The sequence below is a fragment of the Anabrus simplex genome, chromosome 11, assembly GCF_040414725.1.
Source record: "Anabrus simplex isolate iqAnaSimp1 chromosome 11, ASM4041472v1, whole genome shotgun sequence".
NCBI classification, from domain to species: domain Eukaryota; kingdom Metazoa; phylum Arthropoda; class Insecta; order Orthoptera; family Tettigoniidae; genus Anabrus; species Anabrus simplex.
This window is the reverse complement of record NC_090275.1, coordinates 26,553,286-26,566,102: the sequence shown is the minus strand read 5'-3', so window position 1 is coordinate 26,566,102 and position 12,817 is coordinate 26,553,286. Positions and strand designations below refer to the sequence as shown.

At 42.1% G+C, this 12,817-nt stretch overlaps 1 protein-coding gene across 1 annotated transcript in view; it reads right to left on the bottom strand.

Moving 5' to 3' along the window:
* Positions 1-247: 247 nt before the first annotated feature.
* LOC136883103 (transmembrane protein 151B-like) overlaps positions 248-12,817 on the bottom strand; it is a 54,512-nt gene continuing 41,942 nt past the window's right edge. The window contains exon 6 of the mRNA XM_068229585.1: positions 248-1,015. Within this exon, the coding sequence (XP_068085686.1) occupies positions 248-1,015 (768 nt within the window). The remainder of the gene's footprint in view (positions 1,016-12,817) is intronic.

Sequence of the window (12,817 nt, the reverse complement as noted above, 5' to 3'; positions counted from 1 at the left end):
TGCCTCGACCCAATGTGAATCCATGATTTCTTTACACTAAGCTTTGAATGCACGTAGTGATATTTCATACACGTTGTCACGCCAAACATGTATCCGCTCTGCTTCGCGCGCAAGAGAATTTGTAGGAGGTATTCATTTGCAGTCTGTAAATTGTGAAAGGTTTGATACTTTTTAGGAATGTTGGTGACAAGGAACTGATATTCCTGAGTTGTGTTGTTGGTGGGGGCAGTTAAGTCCTGTTCTCCCGCTATAAGCTCGTCTCCATGGTGATGAGCGCACGCCCTCTACCTCCGGTACCAGATGTCGCCGCTGCAGCAGCACTTTGCAGTCTCAACTGGGCACTTTCGGCCACCACTACCTGACCACAAGAACGACGTTGTTCTCTCCGTCTGCAAATATCTCCTCTTTCCGTCAACGAACGCCGAAGACGAGATAAGACAGGGAGGTTGAGTGCGTCCTCGTACGGGGGAGGATCTTCAGTCGGGGTGGTGATGGTGCGACCCTGGAAAGGATCTTCTGGACAGCGCTCTACAAGAGGACTGGGGTAATACAGCACTAGTCTGTTGTGTGTCGAAGAACGGGACATGCGAGACAGGGATGATCTACTACCAGAGTTAAAGATGCCTCCCCAAGACCTCCGTGGCTGTCCACTGACACTGGGTTGTGGAGGCTCTTCGCTGGTGATGTTGTTGTTGTTGGACAAACCTCGGATGCTGTATGAAGAATACGCGATGGGCATGCGAGGCTGTTGTTGTTGATGGACTGCTGCAGTCTCGGTGGTAGCAGCGGCTGTCGAAGGTCGATCCTCCATGAGGAGGGCCTCAGAGTAGCTTGGTACGATGGCGTAATTGTCGCGGATACACCACTCGAGGTCGCCACTGTCGATGGTGCTCCCGTGTGACAGCTGACCTCTAGACGTGTGGTGGCACATCCCTGGTGTACTTGATATCGGTTGATTTGTGCTCGTCGGCGTTGTGCTGTTGACCTCGTAGTTTACTCCGAACAGTTTCGTCACCTAGAAAACAGACAAATAATAAATAAGACAAAACAAATAATTTTAAATACAAAAGCCAAAGAAAGGCATTTATGCAAGTGAAGGTACTTAGGGCGTTCAGAAATGATTGACGCAATATTTCTTTTGCGTGTTCACAGGAACCCTTTACTGAATAACCGAATACAGATTATATTACAAGTATTCCTCGCCAATAAGAGCCTCCGTTGCTCAGACGGCAGCGAGCCGACCTCTCACCGCTGGGTTTCGGTCACTCCATGTGAGATTTGTTCTGGACAAAGCGGAAGCGGGGCCGGCCCCGTGGTGAAGGGGTAGCGTGCCTGCCTCTTACCCGGAGGCCCCGGGTTCGATTTCCGGCCAGGTCAGGGATTTTTACCTGGACCTGAGGGCTGGTTCGAGGTCCACTCAGCCTACGTGATTAGAATTGAGGAGCTATCTGATGGTGAGACAGCGGGCCCGGTCTAGAAAGCCAAGAATAACGGCCGAGAGGATTCGTCGTGCTGACCACAGGATACTTCGTAATTCGTAGCTCATATCCCTTATATTTTCAACATTGAGTTGCTTGCCTGAATGGCCAATTAGAATTCAAACATTTGTTGTGAAAAAGTGAAAAAGCAAATCAAGGCAGGGCGTGTGTCAGTGCGCAGCAGAGAAGTATGAAGTTGACGGTGTTGTTAACAATTGTATACTGATTTTATACTGTATTTTGGGGGGTAAATGGGAAATAATAATTATGCATTAATTTTGCAGCAAAGTGGCACAAAGGATATTTCACAAATGTATCACAATGATTGCTTCGAAAGATACACCAAAAATACACCGTCCAAGATTAAGACGAAGAAAATTGCACAAATTTTTCACTGAAATGACACCAAGGTGATTCCACAAATGCACCGAAATCCGTGGTGTAACTTAGGAGCATTTTGAAGCAAATTTGGTTCAACGGTGGTGTTGACAATAATGAAGGTTGAAAGAAAATCTTTGGTGTATTTTTGGCGCAAACTTGGTGCAGAAATTGTCTGAATAATTTACTTCATTTTTGGTGTAAATTTATGTAGACAAATTTGTGGTGTAATTATGGTGCATTTTTATTGGTGTTAAATCGGCGCATCCATTGTCGCTTTTGCACCAAATTAGCGCGACAAATACACCACGTTTGCGGCGATAAAATATTTTCACCAATTGTACACCTTCACTACACCCATTTTTGGTGAAAAACTCTGCCGCCAATGGCTGATAATCAGGTAAGTCTTGTTTATAAAATAACCTGCAACTTCGCAATTCTGGTCTAAATTAAATGCGGGTGACAGGAGGGGCAAAATTGGGATTTAGGGGACCGAGAATCCCGTTGCCGGGCCTGGCTGCGAGTTTTAATTGGGAAATTTCCGAAATCGCCGTTGCAATATATGGGAAAAGGCAGGGTAAGAAGTATCAGTTTTATCAATCGGTTTGGGCAAGACGGTGTGCAGTAGATCATGCGCATACGTCTGACAAGTTGCGGGTGTCAACCGTATTCGTCAGCTCTTTTAATGCTGAAAACATTTATCACACAAAGTAGGGGTCTCCGCTTCAAATTGTGAGTCATGGATAAGATCTATCAAAATAAAAATAAAACAAATTTCGAAAATAACTTCTGGACTAAAATCACTTCTGGACTAAAAGCAGTTCTGGACTAAAATCACTTCTGGACTAAAAGCAGTTCTGGACTAAAATCACTTCTGGACTAAAAGCAATTCTGGACTAAAATCACTTCTGGACTAAAAACAGTTCTGGACTAAAATCACTTCTGGACTAAAAACAGTTCTGGACTAAAATCACTTCTGGACTAAAATCACTTCTGGACTAAAATCACTTCTGGACTAAAATCACTTCTGGACTAAAAGCAGTTCTGGACTAAAATCACTTCTGGACTAAAAACAGTTCTGGACTAAAATCACTTCTGGACTAAAAACAGTTCTGGACTAAAATCACTTCTGGACTAAAAGCAATTCTGGACTAAAATCACTTCTGGACTAAAAACAGTTCTGGACTAAAATCACTTCTGGACTAAAAACAGTTCTGGACTAAAATCACTTCTGGACTAAAAACAGTTCTGGACTAAAATCACTTCTGGACTAAAATCACTTCTGGACTAAAAACAGTTCTGGACTAAAATCACTTCTGGACTAAAAACAGTTCTGGACTAAAATCACTTCTGGACTAAAATCACTTCTGGACTAAAAGCAGTTCTGGACTAAAATCACTTCTGGACTAAAATCACTTCTGGACTAAAAGCAGTTCTGGACTAAAATCACTTCTGGACTAAAACAGTTCTGGACTAAAATCACTTCTGGACTAAAATCACTTCTGGACTAAAAGCAGTTCTGGACTAAAATCACTTCTGGACTAAAATCACTTCTGGACTAAAAGCAGTTCTGGACTAAAAGCAGTTCCCGGACTAAAATCACTTCTGGACTAAAATCACTTCTGGACTACAAGCAGTTCTGGACTAAAATCACTTCTGGACTAAAAGCAGTTCTGGACTAAAATGACTTCTGGACTAAAATCAGTTCTGGACTAAAATGACTTCTGGACTAAAATCACTTCTGGACTAAAAGCAGTTCTGGACTAAAATAACTTGTGGACTAAAAGCAGTTCTGGACTAAAATCACTTCTGAACTAAAATAACTTGTGGACTAAAAGCAGTTCTGGACTAAAATCACTTCTGAACTAAAATCACTTCTGGACTAAAAGCAGTTCTGGACTAAAAGCAGTTCTGGACTAAAATCACTTCTGGACTAAAAGCAGTTCTGGACTAAAAGCAGTTCTGGACTAAAAGCAGTTCTGGACTAAAATCACTTCTGGACTAAAATGACTTCTGGACTAAAATCACTTCTGGACTAAAAGCAGTTCTGGACTAAAATGACTTCTGGACTAAAAGCAGTTCTGGACTAAAATCACTTCTGGACTAAAAGCAGTTCTGGACTAAAATCACTTCTGGACTAAAATCACTTCTGGACTAAAAGCAGTTCTGGACTAAAAGCAGTTCTGGAAAAACAGCCTGAGATCGCCTGTTTCTTTACTCGTTTTGTTTCCGATTCAAATCCTAGCTAAATTAACTTTTTTATATAATTCTCTCTGTATGTTCCTTGGTTCAATACCCTCAGGCGTTTTTTGATTTTTTTTTGAAAAATATCCACACCGAATGTAGTTATAAGGGCTTAAGTGAAACTCTGCAATGACTCACGTTAGCGTTCATAGTAGTAGAGAAAGGCAAACTGCTAATCTAACCGACGAGATAACGATGATTAAGAAAAGGATTGCAATTTTTAGAAATAAATAAAGAATATATTCTCATAATTCCTTATATTTCATTTACCTAAAATTCGTAGCTCATATCCCTAGGATGAGTTGCTTGTGTGAAGGGATAGAGCAGTTGATTTTTCCTCTCTCTCCCGAAGAAACAACGGAGAATGAAGAGAGCAGACATCAAGCAAAGTAAAGCAAAGTCACCTCCGTACAGGCCGTGAAGGCCCTTGGAGGAGTGGAAGGTAAAGGATTCCACCATTGTTAACCGCGGCACGTGATGCGGTAGAGTGGTTAGCTCTACGCCCGGCCACCTTTGTCCCCAGGAATTAACCTGGTACTCATTTTTGGTGTAGGCTGACTGAACCTCAGGGCCATATGCACCTCCGGAAGTGGAAATCTCGTTTCTTAAATTTTCATGACTCCCTGACGGGGATGTCAAACCCACGTGCTTCCGGGCGAACCGAGCACGCCTTTAGCGCCTCGGCCAGGCAGCCCCTAGAGCAGACATCATTCGTCTCGGCCGCACTGTTTATAGTCACCAAACTGATAGGCGCCGTGTTACGCAAAACGTGCAGCCTCGATTTCATGACTTTCCAATAAAATTGGAAGATGATTTTTGTTGCAAGTTTTTACACGTTATCCATTCTGTCCACGAAAGTTTAGATACAGTGCGTTGAAAAAAGAATTATACAGGCTGTTGAGGTGATATCAGATGTTACAAATGACTGGAGGTGTAAATACAATGTAAAATACATTGAGTTTGGTTCTGTAACTCCACTACCTCATACTCACCATGTGGCTGTCTGTTATTAAACTTCTCCACTCCACGTCATGTTCACCTCTGCGTTGTGTGACTTGTTTAATACAAGTTCGCAGTTCCTGTCACTGCAGTTAATTACGTGTCCGGGGAACATTTTGGCTCGGAGCCCCTGGCAATGTTCCCAAGTTCAACTCTCTCGGGACTTAAAACTGCTACAGATTTGAGCAAGAGAGTTCCTCGATCTATAACAGACCATCAACCCGTTAAAGTCCAAATTATTTTTCGCGTGTACAGTATTTTGTTTTTGCATTTATCCCCACAAACGTGGTCCGCTGTCTTGTTCTTGGACACCTTGAGGATTGAGGTCTAAATCTCGCAACTCAGTTTGTTAGTTTTAAACGGGTAGCTTCGTCGTCGTACTGAGTAACATCAGGCATAAATTACGGTTCAACAATAAGTCCATAAATGTTTTTTCTATTCAGTACTCAATAATTCCAAATATCATCTGTACGCCGATGAAATTTGAATCTTTAGGCAAGTTTCTTCAAAACAGAACAGCACAAAGTTGTAACGAGATTTCACAGCGTTCGTTGACTGGGGGAGGAGAATAAAGTCTCTTCAATTCAATGTTAACAAGTACAAATCAGTGATCGTCATTACGGAAAACCAACCACATATTCATGATTATATAATAAACAGCGCTAGTCTAAACCGAATTGAAGAAAAGCAAGTTCTAGTAATAATACACTGACTGACAGAGCAAATGCAACACCAAGAAGGAGTGGTTCGAAAGGGATGAAAGTTGGGGAAAAAACAGAGACGGCACGGACGAATAATTGATATTTATTTCAAACCGATATGCAGGTTACACAATGCGCGCGGCATCGACTCAGTAGGATGTAGGACCACCGCGAGCGGCGATGCACGCAGAAACACGTCGAGGTACAGAGTCAATAAGAGTGCGGATGGTGTCCTGAGGGATGGTTCTCCATTCTCTGTCAACCATTTGCCACAGTTGGTCGTCCGTACGAGGCTGGGGCAGAGTTTGCAAACGGCGTCCAATGAGATCCCACACGTGTTCGATTGGTGAGAGATCCGGAGAATACGCTGGCCACGGAAGCATCTGTACACCTCGTAGAGCCTGTTGGGAGATGCGAGCAGTGTGTGGGCGGGCATTATCCTGCTGAAACAGAGCATTGGGCAGCCCCTGAAGGTACGGGAGTGCCACCGGCCGCAGCACATGCTGCACGTAGCGGTGGGCATTTAACGTGCCTTGAATACGCACTAGAGGTGACGTGGAATCATACGCAATAGCGCCCCAAACCATGATGCCGCGTTGTCTAGCGGTAGGGCGCTCCACAGTTACTGCCGGATTTGACCTTTCTCCACGCCGACGCCACACTCGTCTGCGGTGACTATCACTGACAGAACAGAAGCGTGACTCATCGGAGAACACGACGTTCCGCCATTCCCTCATCCAAGTGGCTCTAGCCCGGCACCATGCCAGGCGTGCACGTCTATGCTGTGGAGTCAATGGTAGTCTTCTGAGCGGACGCCGGGAGTGCAGGCCTCCTTCAACCAATCGACGGGAAATTGTTCTGGTCGATATTGGAACAGCCAGGGTGTCTTGCACATGCTGAAGAATGGCGGTTGACGTGGCGTGCGGGGCTGCCACCGCTTGGCGGCGGATGCACCGATCCTCGCGTGCTGACGTCACTCGGGCTGCGCCTGGACCCCTCGCACGTGCCACATCTCCCTGCGCCAACCATCTTCGCCACAGGCGCTGCACCGTGGACACATCCCTATGGGTATCGGCTGCGATTTGACGAAGCGACCAACCTGCCCTTCTCAGCCCGATCACCATACCCCTCGTAAAGTCGTCTGTCTGCTGGAAATGCCTCCGTTGACGGCGGCCTGGCATTCTTAGCTATACACGTGTCCTGTGGCACACGACAACACGTTCTACAATGACTGTCGGCTGAGAAATCACGGTACGAAGTGGGCCATTCGCCAACGCCGAGTCCCATTTATCGTTCGCTACGTGCGCAGCACAGCGGCGCATTTCACATCATGAGCATATCTCAGTGACGTCAGTCTACCCTGCAATTGGCATAAAGTTCTGACCACTCCTTCTTGGTGTTGCATTTGCTCTGTCAGTCAGTGTATTTAATTGTAAATTTACGTTGAAGGTACATATTAATAGCGTCATAAACGCCTATAGGAATATGAGTCCATCTAGTCAATACTGTCCGACTCGTTGGCTGAACGGTCATTGTACTGGTCTTCGGTTCAGAGGGTCCCGGGTTCGATTCACGGCCGGGTCGGGGATTTTAACCTTAATTTGTTAATTCCAATGGCACGGGGGCTGGGTGTATGTGTTGTCGTCATCATCATTTCATCCTCATCACGACGCGCCGGTCGCCTACAGGCGTCAAATAGAATGACGTGCACCTGGCGAGCCGAACCCGTCCTGGGATATCCCGTCACTAAAAGCCATACATTTCATTAGTCAATACTTCCTACTGACAACAAATTGTTTTCTACATTTTATGTAGTTCAGTGCATGTTTCGGGATTCTGTTCTAATCCCTCCACCAGCCTTCTTACAAAATACTCTTAATATATAGAAAACAATGTGTTGTCAAAAATACAATAAGTATTGGCTAGGCGGACACATATACGTACGTAACTGCAAAAAAAAAAAAAAAACCAAAGCCATTATTCAACTATACAATTCTCTAGTTAGATCAATAATATAACACTTATCTATAGTCTAGAATCCATTGTGAAAAGATATAAGAAAGTGATCATAATATATTTTTAAGATGTCTATATTTCTGTATCTCAAACACTAGCGCAAAATATGCCCCATATACAGGCTCCTTTTTGGTAAAAATATCCACCTTTACAATACCCTTCTTTTTATTCTTTTCAGAATAACAATCTCCTAATACATTGGGACATGTTTCACCGTCATGGAGACATCTTCAGTCATAATCATAAGACAAAATATACAATAAGTAGAACCAGGATACATTAAAAATTCATTAGAACCACCCAGTGTCTTTTATGTGTGTTTTTTAACGTATCCTTATTCTATGTATTATACATTTTGTCTTATGATTATGACTGATGATGTCCGTACGGGGATGAAATGTGTCCCATTTTATTAGGAAATTTTTATTCTGAAAAGAATAAAAAGAAGTGCATTGTAAATGTGGTATTTTTCAAGAAATACCATAACAGGCTTAAATATGAAATTTATTTCTTACAATATACACGCTTAACAATATATATTTGCTAGTTGCTTTGCGTCGCACCGACACCGATAGGTCTTATGGCAACGATGGGACAGGGGAGGGCTAGGAGTGGGAAGGAAGCGACCGTGGCCTTAATTAAGGTACAGCCTCAGCATTTGCCTGGTGTGAAAATGGGAAACCACGGAACACTGAATATTAGGAGAACATTAACGAGTCTAATAATGTTACGGGTTTTAGGGCCAACTAACTACCATAAATATGTCTTATGGCTGTCGGTCAGCCGAAAATTTGTGTGACGTAACGCGACAAAATGTGTGTGACGGAAAGTAGTGTTACCTAGCAACCGTGCAGGCTATGTCTTATGGCTGGTTGTCATCTGAAATTAGCAGCCGCTGATGGATGGCCATGACCGGGAGATTGTTCAATATGATGATTTAATTTTCGCAGAGGGAAAAGTGGTTTATTTTTATGTAAAAACAATGTGTGTTAATAAGTAAAACGTGTTCTATTTTGTTTGTAAAGAAATCATTTAAAACATCTAGTGGTTGAATTAATAAACTAGGGCGAAGCCGCGAGTTCCTCCTAGTCTAGAATAATTAAAACCAAACAAATTAATAGAATTAAATGACACACTAAATTAGTGTTAGAAACTGACATAATTTAAGTTAAACATAAGACTTAAAGTAAACACAAAATAATTTAGGTCATCAAAGCTGAGGAATAAGAAATATTGAAAACTTAAATTAAGAACAATTACTTTAATTTTCTTTATACTTGCTCTTAAAAAATATTCTAAGTTCTGCAATAACTAAATATGCAGTGCATGATCCTAATAAATTCTAAGAATAAAATAAAATAACCCGATATGTTTTTCGTACAGCTATAATGAAATATTATTGCGTAGGTCGTATTATTACCGCCTCTGTAGTGTAGTGGTTGCTGTGATTAGCTACCACCCCCGGAAGGCTGGGTTCGATCCCCGGCTCTGCTACGAAATTTGAAAAGTGGTACGAAGCCTGAAACGGGCTCCTCTCATTCTCGGGAGGTCAACTGAATAGAGTGGGGGTTCGATTCCCACCTCACCCATCCTCGAAGTGCTTTTCGGTGGTTTCCCGCTCTTCCTCCAAGCAAATGCGTGGATGGTATGTAACTTAAGGCCCCGGCCGCTTCCTTCTTTCTTCCTTGCCTGTCCCTTCTAATCTAACCATCCCCCTCAAGGCTCCTGTTTAGCACAACAGGTGAGGCCGCCTGCGCGAGGTACTGGTCATTGTACCCAGTTGTATCCTCCTAACCCAAAGTCTCACGCTCCACGACACTGCCCTTGAGGCGGTAGAGGTGGGATCCCTCGCTGTCCTCCAGGGAGGACAAACCAACCCTGGAGGGTCAACAGATTAAGAAAGAAAGAAAGAAGGTGTAAATTACCTCACAAAGGAGAAGGTGTGGCGCTATTTGAACAATATAAACCAGCAAATAACTGGGTTAGAAATCATACTGGTGTATCAGTCGGTGAGTAGCGCGAGGAAATAAAAAATACTGTGTGCGCTGTTCGATCTACTCTTGACAGGTCCCAGAACGAAAACCTCTGTCGGCATTGCCGAAGAAGGATAAAAACACCTCCTCATGTTTTTGTTTTTGTCCTTACGGAGATATGTTCCGGAACGCCAGGTATGACAAGATTCGGCCCTTGACAGCAAATTCCTTTAGAAAGAAAAGTTATAGTGTCACCGAAGAGGTATCCGGACTTGTCATTAACTGTAGCAGTAGGAGAATTGACATCATATCCTACAAAGGATCAGAGGGTGTAGGATATACAATAGACCCTACAGTTCATTTCAAATTTTTCACAGACGAAACAGAAGACGTTGATAGGGAAAAGTGGCTTATCTATGAACCGACCATAACTTATTATAAATATATATTTGTATTGTAGGACATTAAAGTGATAGGATTAATGGCTAATGCTTGAGGGACTATTCGTCGATTCATTGTGAATTTTTGGAAGCAGTTTAATTTAGACGCTCCAGAACTGCAAACTATTTCTTTGTTAGCTTTACGAGATTCCATTTCATTACTGAGAAATCACTGCTACATTATATAAATCTTGTAGTTTAAAGACATTATGAGAGTAATGTAATCAACAAAAAATTATTGTAAGTCAAAATTATGATTTCATTTGTTTTGTTATGCTTTTTCTATTGTGGAAATCTTCAACTTAGTGAAGTTTTGCAAAATAAAAAGTATCAATCATTACTTATTGGACTGATGTTTCAGATTACCTCAAGATAAAATTCTGATGCTTTCGTTACATTACTACAGATAATTAAGTTTACATCCCAACAAATGCTATAGGTATTAATAGAAGCCAGATTTTGGGATTATTCTTCCAGCTTCAACATATTGAAAACAAACGACATGGAGCTCTATGATAAAAGCGGTTCTATCTCACATTATTTTAATATTGTTTTATTCACAGGTGAATAATTGAATTGCTAACTTTTTTGGTTTATGTTAACTTTGACCTTTATAAAATTTACGCTGTATTGTGGATGTATTTAATGTTTTGTAAAATAATTAAACGGTAATTTCCAGCCACACTGAAATATATCACCACATCTGTTGCAGTACACATGAGAACGTAATGAAGGCCTGGCAATCGTTCCCACAACCAATTACAGAAGGAATTCACTAAAATCGGGTTTAATTAAGCTCAGTGTAATTTGGCACACATTCTCTGACGCAGAAATTTCACACATAGAATTATACATTCGTGCATCGTTTTCATGTCTGGAAAAGATTAGGATGTAAATGATCGAAGTGTATAATGTCCATATTCAGTCCTCTCTGCATTTTATTGTATGGTGCCAAATAAACCGTCAGCAGTTCGCGTTGGGGACAGCTACAGGAGGAAGCCTCTACGCCAGTGCATAAGTGGTTTACACGATGGCAGTAACTCGTGTGCCTTTGGATATGTGAGTGGCGACTAGCCACTGTCCATCACCGTTTACATGGTGCCAGCGACAGCAGGCGTCCAGTTGAACCTTGTCAAAAAGTCTCAGCAGAGAAGAGAAGAGAAGAGAAGAGAAGAGAAGAGAAGAGAAGAGAAGAGAAGAGAAGAGAAGAGAAGGGAAGAGAAGAGAGGAGAGGAGAAGAGAAGAGAAGAGAGAAGAGAAGGGAAGAGAAGAGAAAAGAGAAAGGAGAAAAGAGAAGAGAGAAAAGAGAATAGAAAAGAGAAGAGAGAAGGGAGAAGGGAGAAGAAGGAAAGGAAAAGATAAAAGAGACGAGAGAAGAGAGAAGAGAAGAGAGAAGAGAAGAGAGAAGAGAGAAGAGAATATAGAAGAGAAGAGAAGAGAAGAGAAGAGAAGAGAAGAGAAGAGAAGAGAAGAGAAGACAAGAAAGAAGAGAAAAGAGAAGAGAAGAGAAAGGAGAAGAGAGAAGAGAAGAGAAGAGAACTGGTGAGAGAAGAGAAGAGAAAAGAGATAAGATCAGATCAGATCTCAAAACTCACGAGCTAAAATTAGTAGAAAATAGTATCAAAAGTCACGACTACAAACTAGTAGCTAACTCACGACTCCGGCCAGCAGGTGACTGCGATGACTGCAAGAGGGAAGAGATGCGTGGTCACTCACACTGCCCTTCAACCCATGTTTGTTCATCCACTTTTAGAATGGGATATCCCATGTAGTTGTAACAGACCAAATTCTCCAAATATAACACTGATCTTCACTCAGTTATACTGCTTGGTGTCGTCGAGCAGTGTACAACATGGAGTTCATTACTTCGCAAAAGGATGAAACTAAATTTAAAGTACAGCAGTTATAGGTTTTATAAGCAGAGATAAAATAAGATGGGTGAAACAGAATGGTTTTGTCATAAAAGATCATCATCCGCGTGTACCGGTAAAGTTATACTGCAAGCGACAACAGCGTTTTCAGTGAAACACTCTATTATAGTAGATGTCCGGGGTATTCTCAAGCCTCTGTCGCGTGTACTCTGTACTACAGGCCCACCTCTTGATAAGAGAAGTGCCATTTACAAGAAGGCACGCAGTTCTGGCTGACGGTAACAATGGACCCTTTCGTATAATTCCGATTACATTCTCAAATATCTACAGTCGTTATGGGGTATGGTTGGCATTTTGCCATTCGAAGAAGAACAGGCCCAGAAGAGAAACCTCCTATTACTAATCCCCTTCTTGGAATTAGTGAATTTTGAGACTCGTGAGGTCTGAGACGACACGGAAGAAAAGACGGTAAGATGTTTTGCTGTGGTGTTGTGTGATGAGCGAGTTCGGGATATTTTATAAAAGGTCTGTTTGAACTTGTAATTTCTAACTTGCCTTTGCTGTTGAGACCTAGTGTTTATGGGCCAGATCAACGTTGTTACTCTCATTGACCTGTCTCCGTCTCGTCCTTGGCTTTGACAATATTTTTATTTATTTATTTATTTATTTATTTATTTATTTATTTATTTATTTATTTATTTATTTATTTATTTATGA